Below are 19088 nucleotides of genomic sequence, written 5' to 3'. Positions count from 1 at the left end.
TGTCGGATTTCATCCTCCGACCTCTCGGCGGATGTTGGAGACGGATACATGGATAGTCAGCCTCTACAGAGACTAGTGAGCAGCAGTAGTGTGAAGGGACTCCGATCGATCAACTTGGTCAATTTGAAAGGCGGGACCACAACGGGGGATGCGAAAAGGACGTCCGACTGCCGCTGACTAAAGATGACAGAGACAAAAAACTTCATTAAGGTAGTGTAAGGGGTGTTGGGGAGAACCTAAATGGCAACTCTTTTTGATTTAAAGTATTTTCTATAGGGGATTGATCTATAATACGTCGGGAATTTTTCTCTCCGTGGCCGAAACCCCGACAAGGCCCGAGAGATGATGACAGAGAGTCGAGAGTCGAGAGTCGAGACATTACGGAGTACATTTCACCAAATTCAAAAAACTGCAGAAAGTTCACGACGATCTTCCCGTGACTAAGCGGCGATAAGATCCCCATTTCTTATATTAATCAATCAATCAGAAGGCCAGGTAAATGGGACTAACACGTCCCAAGAATTGGGAACTGCTCACCTTAAACGCCACATGAAGTTTACTTATCTCCGACTAACCCGTAATGTCCATTCCTAATTGGAGTCAAATGCTGTACGGAGGATATCGCAGAGCTGAGGTTATGCTAAGCTTAGATAACCTAGTTCTATTTTTATATAGAAAACTAAGACAGGAGGCGTTTCTAGTACATTCTCGGTACCCCTTCTGTTGGGTTCACTAAACAGGTTACTCAACCTTGAGCTTTAGGGTCTGGTACAGAGATAATACAAATATTAGGTACTCCGTACATAGAAAGGTATATATTCGGACTACTGATCGGGGATACATCACGAACGAATCGAACTCTATAGTTAAAATATAACGAACACAAACGTATCGTGCGGATATCTGCAAAAGGCCAGCCTGCAGCTTATGCGATTATGGTATCAAAGATTGAAATACAAAAACTATTCGAAAAGATGTCCCTGTAAAGCCAGCCATGAATTTCGCGCGACGATCCGAGGTTGGCGCTGAGTGAGATCAAAAATTGTGTTTAAGTCTTGCTCATACTGTACAATCCGGTCGCTGACTACCGGACAACGCAACAGACAATCTCCATAAATCAGACGTGACGCGCGGTCGGGATATGATCGGTATAATGATAACAGGAGTCTGCCTCAGCGTGAACTGCTGGCAAGCTCGTCATCGTCTGGCAAATCCTTAATGACGTCTTTCAGGATTTGGATCAATTCGTCAATGTCCGGTCGATCTGCTGGTTCGACCTGCAAACACTTCCGAACGACATCTTTGACAGGCGCACTGATCGTTGTTGTAGCATCTTTGCGGGATTCATCGCCAGTTTTGCCCTTGCCTTTGCTGGCACCAGGTTTCTCATCAGGGAAACGCCAGTCTCCACCCAGGACGCACATACTTAGGCTACCACCGGTCTCCTCGCTACGTGCCTCAAAGGGGCTCTTGCCTACCAAGCAAGCGTAGAGAGTACACCCCAAAGACCAGATGTCGACTTTGGTGTCAATAATGGAGCCGGTCTTCACATCGAAAAGTTCCGGTGCTCGATATGGCATCGTACTATGCTCTGCAGCAGTATCTTGGACTGCCAAAGCAAGTGAACGCGAAGTGATAGCAATGGGGCTGGGGGCGAGTGACCCCAGATCCATCAGCACTGGTGTTTGTCCGTCATCATCGATCATGATGTTGCCTACTATTGTTAGCTATGTGACTTAGTCTGCGGGGTTGGTAACGGGAATTCTACCAGGCTTGATATCTCTATGTGCGTATGGGCGCAAACCTCCGTCTTGAACGCCTTCCTGACTCCTTGTGACCTCATCCTCCATCAATGGTTCGTTTTCGGAATCTTCGTCATCTGCTACCTGGGTTGCCCGGCGCTTAGGCTTGGGCATGCGCATGGAGGTATCTGCCTCTTCACCTTCCCTTCTTACTGCCTTAGCGTTGCGAGTAGACCCAGCACCGCTCTTGACACGATATTGATGCATGGCCCGGAGCGCAGTGGCGACACCCAGCATCAGCACCATCAATCGCTTCTCCGGAAATCGAGTATGGTTGACTAGGTTGGCATTGATGGCATCCTGCAGATTCCCTCGTTGATAGTAAGGTAGGAGGATATAAACAGTCTTGGACCCGGCTTCTCCACCATCGGAGCGGAACTTCGAGCCTGACTCGGTGGACACGGAGTGATCAATCGAATGGATGATATTGGATTGTGATGTGAACAGATTGTATGCCTCTACTTCTTTCAGTGCTTGAGAGACGGACTCCTGACCAAAGGGGCATCGGATCTTTTTCAGCGCAAACAGCTCCGAGGTTGCTTTGTCTTGAACTAGGTACACGTAGGAGAAACCACCCTAGCATTGAGTCAGTAGAAGCCCAATGGGCTAAGACTGGTTTGCCCCTTATATCTTACCTCGCCCAGTAGCCGGAGCATTTTAAAGCTGCGATTGTTGATCTTAAGCTGCGGCGTGCTGGGGAAGCAGCACATGCAATCGGTAAAGTTATACAGGAGGTCGAAGAAATATTGCGCCATTTTCGGTTGATCACACTCGTAACATCCAGCTGGACTGCCGAACCAATGCGCACTCAATATTCTGATCTGTTTATCGTGGTGATGAGTCGGCTCCACCGCAAGGCTAGCCGACCGTTTGAATGCGAGCGGAGATGGGGAAATGAAGAGGAGAATAGGTGCAGCAAGGGAGAGAAAGACCTGTATGCAGTCGGACGGTAAGGAAGGAAAGATCAGGAGATTATATGTTTTAAAATGAAACGCAAATTGAGGAGTTTACCTCTAATGGATGTGGTCGATCTTGTTTGATAGTACACTGCTGTGATTGAGAGTAAGCCAGAAATCAGCCAACTGATAATGATGAGGTGGAAGATATGATGAATAATAAGGCCGGGGGCGGCTGTAGTAGCCCGTGCAACCAGTACACCTCGTTACACCTACAGAACAGGCAGTATACAAAATATACATCGGCTTGAGATTTACCCTCATCAAAAAAGAAAGCTGTGACATTGTATATGTTCAATTCTACGGAGTATATTCCAAATGACACTATGCCAACAATGTAGCCAGAGAGTACTTCATTGAACAGGCTACTTTGGGGGAAATTGAGACTTATTGATAGAATACAACAATACCAGCCCTATATGAAGCCAGACGATGCAGCCCAGCAACTTGACCAAGGTACTCCGTATGTAGTTAGTAGTAGGATAATCTTCCATGTTGATGAAGTATAGTATGTACTCTGTACTAGTCAATGTTACCGGTCACGTTCATCGGACATTGAAAATCATGGGAGTCAACTGAACGCAGTAGGCGGTCTGAGTCAAGATCCCTGCACCCGGTTGCGTTGCCCGAGCAGGTGGTTGTTGTCTGTATGTACTAATGTCCGTATTGTATGTACAGTAATTGGCGGTATGGCCACTAAAACACTCACACATGAGTGGAGCACAAACCCATGGTTCGTTCGTGTGGTTGTTTATGTTTGCTACGATTATCATTGGAACCAACCCCTGGGATGCATGATGACAATTCCGGGGATGATTTGAAACAATTTGTTTTTTGCATTGACTCGAGAAAACCTGTGTGGCGATCGACTCAATTCTTTCTCCTTCGGTGGTCCCCTCGCTGCCCGACCAGAACAGGAAGAAACCAGCGCAGAAAATCCTCCGATCCTCCTAATTACTAGTTTGCCCAGACTATCAACACTATGACTGTCGGTCTATGATCAGTCACGCAGTTACCTCCGTCTTCGCAGCTTATCCCTTCCTTCGATATCGGACTTGTTTTCTACGCTGAGTCCCTTTCTTAGACCTCGAATGATTTAATATCCCGGTTGATACTCCCCCCTCATCCCCTCGGTCAAGGTCAACCATTTTCTCGACACCCTGATGGCGCCCCTCGACGACATCCAGGTCGGTGACCTGGTAAACGTTCCCGGGGGTATGTATGGTACTATAAAGTACCTGGGAGGGGTGGCTGGCAAACCAGGGAAATTTGCTGGCATTGAACTGGCAGCTGAGCATGCCAGACGAGGGAAGAACAGTGGAGATGTGGAAGGGAAGAAATACTTCACAACCTCCACCCCCGGCTCGGGCATCTTCGTTCCCATGAACAACAATAAGTACGTCACGAAACGTCTGTCAGCTCCTAGCATTCCAAGTGTAAACCCTCCGACTCCCTCCCGACCCGTCAACTTCAGCAAATCCGTCGGCCCAGGCCTGAGCCCCGCGGTTCGAACCCCCCGTCCTGTGAGGCGACCTTCACTTCCTCGAGCTGAATCCCCACGTGGCCCACCGCCCTCGAAACTGAGTCTCACTGGATTACGCACTCCGTCGGGGGCATCCAGAAGTTCGAATGGCCATCCACGGAGTCCAGTCAAGGCGCCGTCCCGCACTTCGACCAGCCGGCCGCCCTCTCGCCTGAGTGTAGACGATGATGCTCAATCTACGAGGTCCTCGGATCTTCAACGGAAGGCGATGGCTGCGGAGGTGCAGGAGCTGACGGACCAAGTTAGGAGTCTGGAGAAGCAGCTCCTGGACCGCGACAAACAGTTGGATGAACAGGCAAACACGTTATCCGAATTCCAGAGAATGCTGGAAGAGTTTGAGGGGTCGGATTCTCTTTCCATTCGTGCTCAATTGCGCGATAAAAATGAGAAGATTGCTCAGCTGACGACGGAGTTCGACCTCCATCGGGCCGATTTCAGGAGCACTTTGGATACCTTGGAAGTGGCTGCAGCCGAAACCGAGCGGGTATATGAACAACGCCTAGATGAACTAATGCAGCAAAACAAAGAGCTGCAGGATCGAGGAGAGGATGTTGAAGCCGTTGCAAGACAACTTAAGCAGCTGGAAGAGTTGGTCTCAGAATTGGAGGAGGGTCTGGAAGACGCGCGCCGTGGGGAAGCCGAGGCGCGAGCAGAAGTCGAATTCCTAAGGGGCGAGGTCGAGCGAACGAAGCTCGAGTTGAAGAAGGAGCGTGAAAGCTCTTCTCATGTCGTCGGGGATGGGCAACAGCATTCAAGAGAGCTTGACCAGAAAGATGATGAGATCCGCGGTTTGAAGGCTATTATCCATTCTTTAAGTCGGGGTGACCCCGATTTGCATGCACTTGAGCAGAATGAACTCGGGGATCCTCAACCGGAGTATGATTCGGAGCATGTAGCCCACTTGGAACGGCGGGTTGAAGAATTCGAACGCATGACGGAACGGAAGACTTTCCGTATTGAAGAACTTGAGCATGAGCTTCAGCAGTTACAACTCAATGGTGACAACCATCCTCGCAACCCCACCACCAATGGTTCACACACCTACCACAAATCTTCAAGCTCCGTTGGGAAGATCGGCGGTGAGCATACCATCAACCATGCTCATCGGTTATCTGACCGCACTGTGGTCCCAGGTGACTGGCATGATCAACCACAGCATGATGAACAATATCAGGCTTATCCTGGACGACTCCGCAGCACTTCAGAATCTTCCCATCAGCGGCTGGAGACTATGCATGAATCTGATGCCCGATCTGATGATGGCGCTTCCTTGTGGTGTGAGATATGCGAAACCGGTGGTCACGATATTCTGAGTTGCACCAATATGTTTGGCGCTGAGCAAAAGAACAAGAGCAACACCGATACCAAGGAGCCCTCTCAAGAGGACTCAACCGATGAAAAGTTCACACCAGAGACATCACCTGCTCCTGAGTCCGCACAATCCAATCATGAGTTCAGCACGACCCCTCAGAAAACCGGCCGAGATGTCGTTTTGGAAGGGTTGAAAGGAGTTGCGACAACATCTTCCATGGCTCCTGTGGCGGGCAAGGCGAGCGGAGCCGTTGACGAGTCGAAGTGGTGTGCACTCTGTGAAAGGGATGGCCATGAAAGCATCGACTGCCCATTTGATGATTAACGGGTTTAGCTGGTTGGAATGCTGGTGTACGAGGTATATGACCCAGGGATCAGTTTTTTCTGTGGCTTGATACGCTCCTCGCAACTGTGATGTGAGATGACATTCTTATCGGTTAGCGAGTCCGTTCCTGATTTATTTTTAATAATGGGTTGGACACATTTTCTTCTCTTGGATGCGCTATACACTGTATTATTCCGGGTCTTTTGTTTTATCCGCCCTTTCAGTTGCTATCCTGACTCTTTTATCATATACCAGCTTAGTTTGTGTGAACCTTACAGAGTACCCTGATCATATCTGTTCAACAGCATGTTCTCTTTCTATGGTCATATTTATTTCTTCGCAAGCGTCACTCGTTCTGGTATGTTTAATCATTTTGTATCTTCGTGTCTCTAGCCCCTTAGAGCTGGCCACTCTTACTTCCATTCGCTGTTTACATTCTGTTTCCTGGCATTCCTTTTACACGTGGCCAGTGTCGACCTAATCTAGACATATACATACATCTTCATCAGACTCTCTAGGCAGGCTGATGCCCCCTGCCCTTCCATTTACGGGTTCACCCCTCGCCGCCTTTTGCTTTGGGTAATCTTAGCAAAAACATACTATGCTATGGTTTGCCTGTGTCCTTTTTCTTTCTCGTACTTGTTATTATCATCGTGTTTTACCCACTCAACTAAGAAGAATGGCATCAACCATGTCGAAGCTGCTTTGACACGCATCGTCTAAGACAGGAGATTCAATTACCTAACTAGTAAACCAGGCCTAGATCAAATTACTCTATTGGATAAATCAATGTCCTTTGAAGATAACTCATACCCGATTAAATCAGCTTAGGTAGATGACAGGAACCATAATCGATCTATAATTGTGTGGTTCTGGGTAGTAACCACCCTATATATATATCACCTAACCGATTGAATCCTTGTTCAGGATTCAATTGTGATCCTTTTGGTCGAGCGGGTTAGGTGACTCCTAGTGGGAATCACAATTGATACGTTCCCTTTTATATAGCCAAACGCGTTTCGCTTATACCCTTCTGAATGGACCCGATATTCCTAACGAAACAAGGCATTGGCAATGCAGAGACCAAGGACAGGAGGGTTTCGACGCATCTCATAGTGGTGTATAGCAGCATGGCCACCTCTGCCAGCCACCCAATGGTTCCAGTATAGGGTGGCGAATTAGATTCCAGTCTATAGACGTCGAGTCTAAGGACTCGAAGAATTGCATCTTTCCTAGTTTCTGTGTCCGTCCTCTAGAGTTGTTATCGCCTACCACTCTGATTTCTACGTTCCGTTTGCCAGAAGGTTGCCCGTGGGCGTCCGCGGTTTTGCCACATATATTGACCATCGACTTGATCAGGAATGATGGTCTGGCCATCCAATTAGCTCGGAAGGATCTCCTTTCGGTCATATCAATTAGAATCTCCCGAAAGTGTGTAGATTTATTGCATCTTTAGGTGGTTTGTGTTCTGGGGTACTTTTCGCTTTAGGGGTAGACCTTGCTCCAGCCATAGACAACGATAAAGATATAGTTACTTGAGAATGTCCACTTCTATAGGTACATAGATAATCATTGAGCCCTCTGAATCCCTCTAGTATTCTCCTTTAGTCTATTACTAACATTCAATCACCAGCTTATAGGTAATCATCATCGTTATCATCATCATATATACCCCGTAAACTCTACATATTACATCGGTTATCAAGTTGCTCTGGGAATCATTCCAAAAATCGACTACTCAAGGAACCTGGGCGGCTGTACCAATTCCCCCTCTTGATACTTCGTTTCAGCAACAGTACCGCAAGCCTTGCACGTCCGCTTTTCCTGATCCGCGCCAAATTCTTCAACGACTTCTTTCACCTGCGTTCCCAAGTCCGTACACACAAAACGCTTCTCCCACACAATCTCTCCACAGTTCTTACAGTACCACCGCAGAATATCAACCGCACCTTCAGCTCTAGGTTGTTCCATCACAACACCCACAGTATCCTTGAACCGCACCGGACAGTGAGGCGTGTTGGCGGGTAGCAGGAACAGCGAACCCTCGTGGATGGGAATGTCTTGGAACACCGGGGGCGAAGCGGATGTATCGACAGTTCTGAGAAGCATTGAACCTCGATACTGGTAGAAGAACTCTGGGGTTGTATTAATGTGATAGTCCGTGCGGGCGTTGGGACCGCCCACGATCATCACTGTGTAGCCGGCTGTTGCCGGGGAGGAGGGGTGGTAGACACAATAGTTGTTTACTGGTGGTTGGAGAAGGTGAGAATTGGCCTCGAGCCTGTGGATGCATGGTCAGTCCAGTCATGGTATAATTATGTAGCTTCTATCAGGTCCTGTCGCATGTTGTGACGCATTGCGGGGGAGGGGCAACCATAAAAATATATATGGATGAGTATGGATTGAGAAAGTACCATTTGGGAATGTTTAAAGCCAGAGGAAGCATTTTGAGCAATTATTATATTAGCACTGTGCACTCTTCTCAATGTAAAAGACCGTCTCGCAAAAAATTCAGAGTAGTAGAGATCGGCGGAGGGGTGAAGGCGCATACATATCATGCGACATTGATAATCACGGTCGGAGATAAGCGTTTGGCTTAAGCCCGGACGTCATGGCGGAACATCATTTCCCCGACAGATTTTCTCCATTCGCTTTTTTTTTTTTTTTGTCGGCTCAAATGTATACAGCTTCTGATTGCGACATTGCTGGCCCACGACGGAGATACAGCGATTCTCCAATCAAGTAATCATGGCAACTTCACAACCCCCTCTCCGCTTTACCGGACATAAGAACTTTGTGTATCGCCTGGTTTTTGCAACCTTGACTGGCCGTACGGTGCATATCTCTCAGATCCGCCCTTCGTCTCCTACCAACCCTGGTCTTGCTCCGCATGAAATTTCCTTCCTTCGTCTTCTCGAGGCTGTCACCAATGGCTCCCAACTTGAAATTTCTTATACAGGAACAATTGTGGTCTATAAACCGGGTCTTATTACTGGAAGTGGTGCAGGTGCAGGCAGTGGTGGTGTGGTCAGACATGAGCTCCCAGCAGGTTGTAATCGCGGCGTGAGCTACTACCTTTTGCCTCTCTGTCTTTTAGCTCCATTCTCCAAGGCTCCTGTAAAGGTTCTTTTTACTGGCCCTGGTGTGATCACTTCATCTACGCCAACAGGTGATATGTCCGTGGACAGCGTGCGAACCGCGATTTTGCCGCTCTACAACCAATTCGGAATATTCAACAACATCGAACTCCGCATCCTACGAAGATCTAACCCTGGACATAATGGCAGAGGAGGTGGCGGAGAAGTTCAGCTGGTCTTCGGCCACCAAGTGCGTCTCCCGAAAACTCTTCATATGATGAACCCGGGTAGAATAAAGAAGATTCGTGGTGTGGCGTATGCCGTCGGTGTCTCAGCTTCCAACAACGCAAGAATGATCGAAACCGCTCGTGGTGTTCTCAACCCACTTGTACCGGATACTTACGTTTTTTCTGATGTCTCCTCCGCCCCGCTGATCCCTGCCCCGGAGAAGAGCAATCCTTCGGCTAAGAAGAAGATCGGCCTTGGATTCGGTTTGTCGCTGGTCGCAGAGTCCTCGACTGGTTGTCTCTTTTCTGCAGATGTGGCATCCCCGCCTTCAGGTGGCCAGGCTCCTGAGGATATTGGAAAGCAGTGCGCTTATCAGCTGCTTGAAACCATCTCGAAAGGTGGTTGTGTTGCTCCCGCAGCAGCAGCGACCATGCTGGGTCTTATGACAATGGGCTCAGAGGATGTTGGCCGGCTTCAACTTGGCCGTGATGTGATTGCTGACGAAGGTGTAATCCAGCTGGCGAGAGACTTAGCGACATTTGGCGCACCTGGTTGGGGTCTTAGAGATGCTGCTGGAGAAAATGAGCGTGGTGACGTCGTTGTCAGCGTGGTTGGAAGGGGTATCGGAAATGTTGGACGAAAGGTTGCTTGATTGCGCGCTCACGGTGCGAGCCTCACTTTTATTCGTGCAGCCATTCTGGTCAGCTGCCACAAGTTTACATTCATCGATAATTGGAGGTGCAATAGCCAGGTAACAGCCTTGTTTCAGAATTCGACCATTTGACAGCCGATCCACATGAAACCCGACCTTGGTACCCGAACAGCGTGGATCCTCGACGGCGTTTCACAATTCGTGATCGCAGGAAGGCCGATTACACGTCACTTTTTATCTCTACAAGTGCCTGACCTCGGTAGTCGGACGGTGGGATTTGAGATACCATGCGCTTCTTTTCACCGCTACCTTAGACCTCCGCCACGTGTCTAGGGTCACGCCAAGACAACAACTCTTTTCCACACCGCAGCCGGCGTTCTGACATTTTCGCTTCACATCCCCAAGAGATGTCGCCCCTTTGATGGGCCCTTGCAGTTTTATGAAACGCTTAGTTGTTGTTCTTCAATGATACCCACTTTTTTTCTGGTGCTTGGAATGTCCACCTCACCGCTGGGTGTCTACCCCATAGTGGGCATAGATCTCGCATTTTAGGGCTAGGAGTCTGTTGGGCTTTGATTCTGGTGATCATGAGTCACACCTCGTGGAGAAACTGTTCCTGAATCCCATGTATATAAACGGCATCAATGGAGATCTTAAGCTTTAACTTCCCCTGTTGTATTGTCTTTCACATGACTTGTCCAAGTCTATATAATTCACTATGTTTCCTATTCTTCTTTTCTTGATGTCTGCGCAATCGCCTCGAGTTAACCAACTTAAAAAGCAGCTCAGCAACGAACCGGAGATTTTGTCTCACCGATTACAGCGCAAGTCCGGCTGTCCATCTGCCTGACCACGACAAGAGAGCGATGCCCATGGAAGTTTAATTTTGGTCATTCCATAATTCTGTCACAGCCCGCTTGAAGGGGGGTTTATAAACCTCTCAATGCCTCATTTGATATAATCCGGACGCTTTCCACGCCATCAACCCAGAGTTAGCCGCCCCCTTTCCATCGGGTTTCTAGCCCTCCATTGTCAACCCCTCGAAATTCGAAGATATAATCGAGTGTATGATCCGTGAAGACAATGGAACCCTCGGTCACGTCCCGCCTGTGTTCGAGCCTCGGGGAACCTCGACGTCTATCTGGAAGCCGCGAGCTCAACATGCCCTGACTCGCTTCTTCCGTATTAGGAAATACGATCTCACCTAAGGAACTCACCACTACTACTAGTAGTATCGTCATTGAGTCATGACCGTGCCTGAACCTCAACGCCACCCCCTTGCTTTCCCTCTTCCCCTCCCCGCCCCTCTCCGTCCCCCACCTCGTCCCAACAACTGTTACTCTTCCACCCTTTTGCGTCTTTCACACATATGGCCTTAACATGGAGACTTACTAGGGAACAGTGTTTGTAAGTCTTCCTAGAGGTGCTCGCCATCATGCTCCTTTACTACTGATGAGGCAGGCCGACCGAACTTGACTCATGTTCCAAGTTAACTCACCGTCGTGGAGGTTTCGAGTTTCATCAAGCTGGCCTGCTGGTAAGTCTCATGGAGATGAGCGCCATTGCTGACGACGCCCTCTTCGGCTTATAGGCGACGGTGTGCTGCTTGCTTTGAATTGGATGGGACTCGGTCCTTTTATTTGCTCGACATTCTGCATGACTCGTTGATCACTCACCAGCCGAGATCTGAGCTGCCTCACCTCTCCCTGAGCATTATGCCTGGCACCGTGGGCAAGCCCAGTAAGTGACAGAGCTTGTATGCATACTACCTTCTCTCGATGCACTGTCCTTCGATACTGACAGCTGTTGTAGGCTGGCTAAAAAAAAAACTTCGCCCGCACCGCAGGCTAGCTCCCTACGGGGACATGCTCTTGTTCGTACACACCTCCCTTACTGCATCGGCAAATTTCTAACCAGGTTGCTAGGGGACAAACGCCAAATCAACCTCATGCTCATATGCGTCTTTCCACGACTGACTCCTGTCTCCTTCACTCTCCACCTGCCTGGCACCGCGGGCAGGTCCAGTAAGTGACAGAGCTTGTAAGGATATAACCTCCATTCTCTGGCACAACATGTATACTTATGTGACTTAGGCTGGCTAAAAAAAACCGCCCGCACGCCGGCATAGCCTCGCTATTACGGAGGCAGCGAGCAGGCAGACGCGACTACATCCTGATATGCCTTTACGACATTGAGCCATGACACGCCTTCGGTCACCAGAGAACAGCCCATCCTACTAGCTGCACCGTGGCAGGCCCAGTAAGTGACAGAGCTTGTAAGTGTGACCTACATCTAGTACTGGGTTCCTCTACTAACTGGGCTCTTAAGGCTGGCTAAAAAAAACTCCCCCGCCACACCGCAGTGAAGCAAAGATGACTGTCAGGGCTAGTAAGTTTGGTCTTCTTGCAAGCCAACTGCGTGTCTTACCAGTGACTCAGGGTTGTGGTCACTAAGACACCGTCTTGCACTGATGGCCTTCTCAACCTGTCCCACCACAACACCCTGTGTGTCCATCAATTCTGAGTACCGGTCACACTACTTGTGAACGAACCAACTCAGGTGGCCGGGGAAAGGAGTTGGATGATATGGCTGGGGGATGTTGACATATTCCTGCCTTAAGACTCTTTGTAATTAGTCCTCTGGTTGTACCTTTGGTGTTGTCATTCTCTTGCTTTTCCGGTCCTGGCCAAGGTTTTTTACCCATATAATGGGAAGTTTCCCTTGGCCTAGCGGGTACAACCGCAACCTGAATAGGGGGACTGGCTGTGATACCAATCAAATTCATTCAAATGACGAGCTACCATGTTGTAGGGGTGTAGATGCGACTATACTAATTAGCATGTTGTGGATTGCGATAGCAATTCCCTGCTCTTAGAGCTGCTACTCTAAGAGTCTATAGTCATAAAGCCGGAGAAGTGACAAATCTTATACGAAGTCAGACGACATGGAGTTTGGATTCTCCTGTCAAAACTTGCTTGGTTTTTGTTTAAGCTGACTTCGTCACTACGGACACCCCGACTGACGTCCTCTTTTTTCTCTCTCGCCCGAAAGCAATGACTTACCAGCTTCCGCATCTGCCCATTTATTACATCGGAGACGAGGTCCCGAGCGAAATTGTTACTGACAAAATCGGTGAAGCTCGCCAACAAGTCCATCCCCAGCCACCCAGAGCTTCAACAACGGCGAGTCCACCCTTTCCACCCACAGCAGCGAGTTATCCACTCTTTTGATGTCAATTAGCTTCGTGATTGTCGTCGCGTCACGAAAAGCTATCCAAGAATTACTCCACCCGCATCTCCGCAGAGAAGTCGCTATAAATAGTCGACGCGGATAAATTTAACCTTAGTATAGACGCCGCGTCCAAAACGGCGGATCCAATTACCAATTTACATCACTAATGTCTGGCTCTTGGTCTGTACATTTGTGATTTAATTGGTGCCGTGAGTGGATTTTGAGGTTGGGATGAGATGGCTGGGACGTGGATCCCGACAAGGAAGCGAGCTGGGCTGAGTTCTATGGCGGGTTCTTTATTAGGATGTGAGGTGAAGCTGTTAGTGGGTTGTGATGTCGTTTTGCTTATTGGTCTGGTCTGGGTTCAAAGGTGTAGTTTAAGCGTACACGGTTGAACGGTATTATTATTTTGAGGTTTTGGGAGATGGTAAGTCCTAGTAGAGTTGGAATTTAGGAATATGGGTGTGTAGTAAGTAAAATGATATGAACTTCAGTCATGGTTATTTATTTATTTATTTATTTGTCTTTTGTGCATTAATGTAGTTACTGAAGAAAATATAATAACTGTAGGATGTATGAGGTCCCAAAACGGTTCCAAACGTACAGGATGAAGTTGCTTCGTCCATGTTGTCTGAAGCATGTCCCAAAGAGGAAATCAGGGTCTCTCCACCGACGGAGTTTTCTTGAGTCGTTGGAATAGTTTTATGCTTAATAGCACGATTTAATTTAATATGTTTGAATAATAGGATTACTTGCTAGGATTGCAATGAACATGGGTGCGTTCACCGCATAGTTATATACTACTACACGCATACATCAGTCGCAGCACGAAAATTCATGCAGCAGATATTAGTCGATGTATCATATTGCCTTTCCCTCGTTCAACCATTCTTCCAGTTACCTATTCATTTGGCAGGTACGTATTCGATCCAAAATGCCCCAATACGGAAAATTGGTAACGATACTAGATATTTCCCTACTATGTAATACTTCTCAATTCGCCTACGATAAATCATTCAACTGCCAGCTCACTGGTTTATATTAGTCCTTCCGTAGAGAAAAGCTAGTAAATTATGAATAGTATCAACTAAATTAAGTGCCAATTCAGGTACAGCACCTGACAAAAAAAAAAAAAACCAAAAAAAATCTTCAGTTGGGTCCTGAGGAGGCTGGCAAATGAATGATGCATCGGGCAACAACCTAACGGCAGACTAAAATCCTTAGTGTCTTCGAGTCTACCATTCGCCTTCTCCCGACCCTCCGGACGAGCAAGCTGTCTGGTCCCCGCAGTGGCTCGCGTGAGGCTTTCGTCGCATCTTGAAAAAAAAAAGAGATGAGCTGTCCAACTGGATCTTGGACGATGGGGAAATCGGTCATAAAAACAGAGTATTGGTGAAGATGAGGAACCAAGTCTACAACGCTCGGGAACTATTCGAGTAGAGGACCCTCGATGCCACGATGCAGTCCCCTCTCTCTGTGCCCACTTTCCGTTGTGCATCGCATTTTTTTTTAACAAATGAGAGACACCGAAGGGCTGACTCACTTGCAGATGAGGAAATTCAGTGGCTGGTTTATGGTCTGCTTTGCGATAAGAGGGGAATTATCGCTGGCAATCGCGACAATGTTGGCGGTCAATCCACCCTCCGAAACCCCCTCATGGATGCACACGTAGCAGACTATCCTTGACCCAGTTGGGGCCGGTGTCGAAATTTTTTTTTTCTTCTTCCCTTGACCTTTTTGCGCCTAGGGTTGTAATGCGATGGAATAAGAAGGCGCATTGCTAAGCGCAAGTGTAACGGTCAGGGTGCGCAGGGCAGTTTGGTATATATAGACTATATCATTAGTGAAAGCTCTTGGAATTTTTGAACATCAACTGCGTGGGAGTCTTACGCTCTCTTTCCTCTCTTCTACTCTTGGATTTTCTTTATCTCGTTCTGCTCTTGTTGTATAGTCTTTTCTCTTCGGGTATAGAAAAGTCATAGTCAGCGTCCATGGATAACTACCGGGATTACAGCAGGTGAGTTGACTATTGGGACATCATCAGACGAACAATTGTCGCATTTTGTTTGCGTCCTTTCTTCTTTTCTTCCGTTCCTTGTATCATAACCAAGAGCGCAAATTTTCGTTATGCCAACCATGACAGCATTGCCACTGACCCTCCGAGTTTCTCATTGGGATACAGTATCGTCCATTCACCGCCATTCACTTTTCTGGTCGGCGCCAACCACACCAAGTTAACCGTTCAATCGGGACTCGCCCGTCATGTTTCCCAGCCGTTGGATCACTTGATGAACAGTGGGGAGACCCGCGAATCAAAACATCATATCGCCGTCTTGGAGGAGGAAGATGTTGAGACCTTTGTCGCCTTCTGCGAGTATGCCTATACCGGTGACTACAGCGTTCCCGGTCCGGACAATCGAGAGGAATATCAAGAACAGGTTGTGAACAACCCATTCAAGGGTGTGTTCTCTGGAGAGCCTGTATTGGCGCAACCTGACCCCAAACCCAGCGACGAGGTCGACAAGGGGCAGAGCAAGCCAAGTGAGGAAGCCCAGCCACAACCGCAGGAACAGGCGCCGCCGACTCCAGAGCCAGAGAATCCTCTGGAGGAGAACAAGACGCCAGAGGAGTCCTTAGAATCTCCAGTTGAGCCACCACAGGAACCCGAGCCTGTCCCTGAGCCTGTTCCCGAAGAGCCAGTTGAGCAGCCTCCTGCGACTCCCGCTGTCGAAGAAGGCGAACCTGCAGACGCCAATGAAGGCGCAGGTTCCGGCAAAGGCAAGAAGGGAAAGAAAAACAAGAAGGACAAGAAGAAGAAGGGTGCTGCCGCCGCGGAAGAGCCCACGACGACCAACTTGACTCCTCCCTCCACGCCTCCGCCTCAGAAACCGGAAGAGGTCGAGAACCCTCCTGCTGATGAAACACCTGCCGCAGTTGAGGAATGGAACCAGCCTCAGGAGTCTATGGAAGCTCCAGCTGAAGCAGAGGCCGCCCAACCGGCTGAGCCTGTTCAGACCGAGGTTGACACCTGGGAGCAATCTGCTCCCACGCCGCAGGAACCTGAAACCGTCGAGCCTGAAAGAACGGAGATGAAGGCCGAGACTAAGGAGGAAGAGAAAGTCACAGAGGAACTGAAACCATCCCACTTCCGGACCAACTCCTTCATCGACATGTCATTTGCTAGGCAGCGGTTCAACTTTCAGCACGATTCGGGCACCAACCTGTGGGATGAATTTGCGGCCATGGACTATCACGACCCTCGACAGACCCACGGAAACAGACCGCCAAGCTCACTGTCGTACTCGGCATCGACCAAGGGTGACCTTCCGTATCTTGTTTTCCATGCCAAGCTGTATGTCTTCGCCACGCGCTTCTTGATACCTGCCCTTGCCCAATTATGTCTCCGGAAGCTCCATACGGATCTCCTGAACCTAGGATTCCCCGAACATCCAATGGACTCCCAGGATGAGGAGTCATTTGCTTTAGCGACCACTAAAGCCAGAATGATCCTCGACCTCCTCGACTATACCTACAACAAGACCACCCGTCTCGAGCCTATCTCCGCTATCTCAGCCACTCAGCTTCGCGACAACGAGCTTCGGAGATTGGTTGTACACTATGCAGCTTGCAAGATCCGGGACCTCGCGGAATTCTGTCCTCCCGAGGAAAATACTGCGGGCATGCCTTACCCACATAAGCGTTCGGCCAAGGGCTTGCGTCCCCTCCTGGACACTACCACCGAGCTTGCATCGGATCTGGTGTACCGCATGATGTGGTGAAATGATTGATATGATATGACTTATGTTTCTTTTCTGTTTCATGATTATTGAACTCTCTTTCTGTTAGCTATTTCTTTTGTCTTCTTTCTCGTTTTTCTCATCCGACATGTATATCAAAGCGCACACAACGCACAGACACAGACCAAACACAGAGACGACCTTTACGTATATGATTGACTTGGAGTATGAATAATGCCAGATGTGGATTGTCTCGGAACAACTGGGACGGTGGAGTCTTCTTGAACCTTGTGCTATGTTTACTCATCCTTCCGCCTGTGACGAATTTCCTTGCGTGATCCAACATTGAACGATAATTTGTTGAAAGCCTTCCGTCCTAGACGATCATAGATAAATTCTACGTTACTGTTACATTGGGTCCCCACTCCGCCAAGGGAGCATCGACCTTTCTTCAATGTCTTATTGATCAGGCCTAATACCGTCTGAAGGTTGCTTCCGTTTCACAAGAAAGACGGGAAGGTTTAGACTGTCGGTGTCCGTCTTGGATGCATCGGTTCCGTTTCGTTCTACCTCCCCCATCTGGACATATGCGCCTTCATTCTCAATCCTTCCGCTTACTGATCCGAAAGCGTGAGATTAGATTGGGTGTCCTAGGCCAGATTAATCTGCAGCGGGATCGGTGGTGATCACCTCTTCTGACATGTTTCCCATCAAACCATCCCTGTTAATACCTTCATGTCTGATCGTGTTTTAGGAATAATCCGGCAAAAATATCGAGGAGGAGGTAAGGGTTCTGGAGTTAGCGCACAATGACCTCGAACAACAGACCTATCGCTGCATGACAAGACCCTCAAGGAATCCCATTCGAGTATCTGCAGCTACGCCAGACCAGATGCAAGGCGGGCCCCTCTTTGCTGCAGGTTATATTAAAAAGCGCGCATTCACAGGAAAATAGGACCCATCAAACAAACGAGGACCCGTATATTTAGCCGCGATAAGAGATGACCGAAAAGCCAGCCGAGTAATTCGCAGCGGAGGAAGAAAGTGCTGTTTTCTGAGAATTGATACAGAGTGCATTGAGTCCAAGAGTTGGGGATGTGACGGGCCGAAGAAGTCAACCACGTCTCTCTGGCGACTGGTACAACGCCAAGAACAGTCGGATTTTGGAGTCCAGAGGTTGGCTAGGTCTTTTGCTTTTTTCTTTTTTTTTTCACGATTGCCGAAAAACCCGTCGAATGCTTTCTCTCGTCTTTAGGCGGAAGGACTGGCCAGGGGGGAATGGTGGGGACGATGATCTACCTGTGCTCTTCTTGGCTGCCAGTGTTGCTTGATCTTGGCGGGTGCATGTCTGTGCCACCGCGTTCCTCGGTAAGAGTCGATAGGCTCGATACAGAAGACGGATCAAAGATGGAAAGGAAGGACCATCTGGGAGTGGGGGAGGAGGAGGAGGAGGAGGAGGAGGCGGAGCGCACTGGGGTATGGGTTCATCGATTTGAGGGGGGGTTCAACGTCCCGGCAGAGTTCTACTCCGCAAGCGAACGGGGAGGAGAGTGGGATTTCAAATGAACTATTCTATAGCGGTTGATCATTCTTCCTGGCCTCTTTTGATTGTGCCTCCTTCTGATCTACTCCGGGTTTACAATTAGAAAAGGGGAGCTCGGTAATGCTGACGAATTAGTCTATCATCACTGCCTCTCTTGGCTGTTCAATAGTACTATTTTTACATGGATGTCAAGTGTAGATCATGAAAAGGCAGCAACAATTCACTCCAGATCAGAAAGAATGTGAGAGAAAAAAAAAAAAGTAAAGGACAAGGCAAGATAAGGGCTGTACGGTGTACGCATCATCCATCGTTCATAATTCCAAATGCTGAAACACAATTGGGTTGTGCCGTCGGATAGTCACATTATTGAGGTTCAGTTACGTCCGTTGCCCTAATAGTTGGATATCTTTGCCAAGAAACTCCTGCCAAGGCTCGAGACTCTTTCCATTCCTCATTGCGTCTGACGCTTCAACTGACGGTTCATCTCGGTCATCCTGCATTCTTGTCCAACACTGTGTGCTTGACCTGCCATGGCAGGTCATGGACGATCAGTGTCATCCATGTATCATCGTCATTCCGAAGTATACAGACAGGCAGGCAGACAGACAGACAGACAGACAGACAGAATATGGAGAAGAGGGCAAAGTGGAATTCCTCAATGGAAGGAATACATCACATTCCCC

The 19088-nt window shown here is 48.6% G+C and overlaps 7 protein-coding genes across 7 annotated transcripts; 4 read left to right on the top strand and 3 right to left on the bottom strand.

The window, feature by feature from the left end:
* Positions 1-800: 800 nt before the first annotated feature.
* On the bottom strand, positions 801-2864 carry BDV27DRAFT_133168 (putative serine/threonine protein kinase ENV7). The gene is made up of 3 exons (XM_032068025.1): positions 2438-2864; positions 1769-2378; positions 801-1714 (listed from the first exon to the last, which is right to left on the bottom strand). Exons 1-3 carry the CDS (start codon positions 2555-2557, stop codon positions 1173-1175), a joined length of 1272 nt encoding a protein of 423 aa, XP_031924445.1. The 5' UTR covers positions 2558-2864; the 3' UTR covers positions 801-1172.
* A 956-nt stretch (positions 2865-3820) lies between these two features.
* On the top strand, positions 3821-6023 carry BDV27DRAFT_29122 (CAP-Gly domain containing linker protein BIK1). Its single transcript, XM_032076243.1, has one exon. It carries the CDS (start codon positions 3922-3924, stop codon positions 5935-5937), a length of 2016 nt encoding a protein of 671 aa, XP_031924444.1. The 5' UTR covers positions 3821-3921; the 3' UTR covers positions 5938-6023.
* Positions 6024-6494, top strand: BDV27DRAFT_29123 (uncharacterized protein). The gene has a single exon (XM_032076244.1). It carries the CDS (start codon positions 6110-6112, stop codon positions 6416-6418), a length of 309 nt encoding a protein of 102 aa, XP_031924443.1. The 5' UTR covers positions 6024-6109; the 3' UTR covers positions 6419-6494.
* Positions 6495-7531: 1037 nt separating this feature from the next.
* BDV27DRAFT_133163 (3-hydroxyanthranilate 3,4-dioxygenase) lies at positions 7532-8538 on the bottom strand. The gene is made up of 2 exons (XM_032068024.1): positions 8352-8538; positions 7532-8218 (listed from the first exon to the last, which is right to left on the bottom strand). The coding sequence occupies exons 1-2, from the start codon at positions 8381-8383 to the stop codon at positions 7672-7674; spliced, it is 579 nt and encodes a 192-aa protein (XP_031924442.1). The 5' UTR covers positions 8384-8538; the 3' UTR covers positions 7532-7671.
* A 51-nt stretch (positions 8539-8589) lies between these two features.
* Positions 8590-10558, top strand: BDV27DRAFT_133162 (RNA 3'-terminal phosphate cyclase-like protein). The gene has a single exon (XM_032068023.1). The coding sequence runs from the start codon at positions 8686-8688 to the stop codon at positions 9892-9894; it is 1209 nt and encodes a 402-aa protein (XP_031924441.1). The 5' UTR covers positions 8590-8685; the 3' UTR covers positions 9895-10558.
* Positions 10559-10574: 16 nt separating this feature from the next.
* BDV27DRAFT_133160 (uncharacterized protein) lies at positions 10575-11934 on the bottom strand. Its single transcript, XM_032068022.1, has 3 exons — positions 11820-11934; positions 11707-11767; positions 10575-11650 (listed from the first exon to the last, which is right to left on the bottom strand). The coding sequence occupies exon 3, from the start codon at positions 11133-11135 to the stop codon at positions 10887-10889; it is 249 nt and encodes an 82-aa protein (XP_031924440.1). The 5' UTR covers positions 11136-11650; positions 11707-11767; positions 11820-11934; the 3' UTR covers positions 10575-10886.
* A 3030-nt stretch (positions 11935-14964) lies between these two features.
* On the top strand, positions 14965-16953 carry BDV27DRAFT_29081 (uncharacterized protein). Its single transcript, XM_032076242.1, has 2 exons — positions 14965-15142; positions 15308-16953. Exons 1-2 carry the CDS (start codon positions 15117-15119, stop codon positions 16902-16904), a joined length of 1623 nt encoding a protein of 540 aa, XP_031924439.1. The 5' UTR covers positions 14965-15116; the 3' UTR covers positions 16905-16953.
* The last annotated feature ends 2135 nt before the right edge of the window (positions 16954-19088 follow it).

This window comes from Aspergillus caelatus, assembly GCF_009193585.1.
Source record: "Aspergillus caelatus strain CBS 763.97 unplaced genomic scaffold BDV27scaffold_176, whole genome shotgun sequence".
NCBI lineage: Eukaryota > Fungi > Ascomycota > Eurotiomycetes > Eurotiales > Aspergillaceae > Aspergillus > Aspergillus caelatus.
The sequence above is the reverse complement of the archived record's forward strand: the minus strand, read 5'-3'. Positions and strand labels throughout refer to the sequence as shown.

What these genes read in the sequence shown, in the direction of transcription:
- BDV27DRAFT_133168 (XM_032068025.1), bottom strand. Translation starts at nt 2,557, where the DNA reads ATGGCGCAATATTTCTTCGACCTCCTGTATAACTTTACCGATTGCATG. An exon ending in TGCTCCGGCTACTGGGCGAG is followed by an intron (nt 2,379 to 2,437) that starts GTAAGATATAAG and finishes ACTCAATGCTAG; the next exon opens with GGTGGTTTCTCCTACGTGTA. An exon ending in ACATAGAGATATCAAGCCTG is followed by an intron (nt 1,715 to 1,768) that starts GTAGAATTCCCG and finishes TAACAATAGTAG; the next exon opens with GCAACATCATGATCGATGAT.
- BDV27DRAFT_29122 (XM_032076243.1), top strand. Translation starts at nt 3,922, where the DNA reads ATGGCGCCCCTCGACGACATCCAGGTCGGTGACCTGGTAAACGTTCCC.
- BDV27DRAFT_29123 (XM_032076244.1), top strand. Translation starts at nt 6,110, where the DNA reads ATGCGCTATACACTGTATTATTCCGGGTCTTTTGTTTTATCCGCCCTT.
- BDV27DRAFT_133163 (XM_032068024.1), bottom strand. Translation starts at nt 8,383, where the DNA reads ATGCTTCCTCTGGCTTTAAACATTCCCAAATG. An exon ending in GCTTTAAACATTCCCAAATG is followed by an intron (nt 8,219 to 8,351) that starts GTACTTTCTCAA and finishes ATGCATCCACAG; the next exon opens with GCTCGAGGCCAATTCTCACC.
- BDV27DRAFT_133162 (XM_032068023.1), top strand. Translation starts at nt 8,686, where the DNA reads ATGGCAACTTCACAACCCCCTCTCCGCTTTACCGGACATAAGAACTTT.
- BDV27DRAFT_133160 (XM_032068022.1), bottom strand. Translation starts at nt 11,135, where the DNA reads ATGACGATACTACTAGTAGTAGTGGTGAGTTCCTTAGGTGAGATCGTA.
- BDV27DRAFT_29081 (XM_032076242.1), top strand. Translation starts at nt 15,117, where the DNA reads ATGGATAACTACCGGGATTACAGCAG. An exon ending in AACTACCGGGATTACAGCAG is followed by an intron (nt 15,143 to 15,307) that starts GTGAGTTGACTA and finishes ATTGGGATACAG; the next exon opens with TATCGTCCATTCACCGCCAT.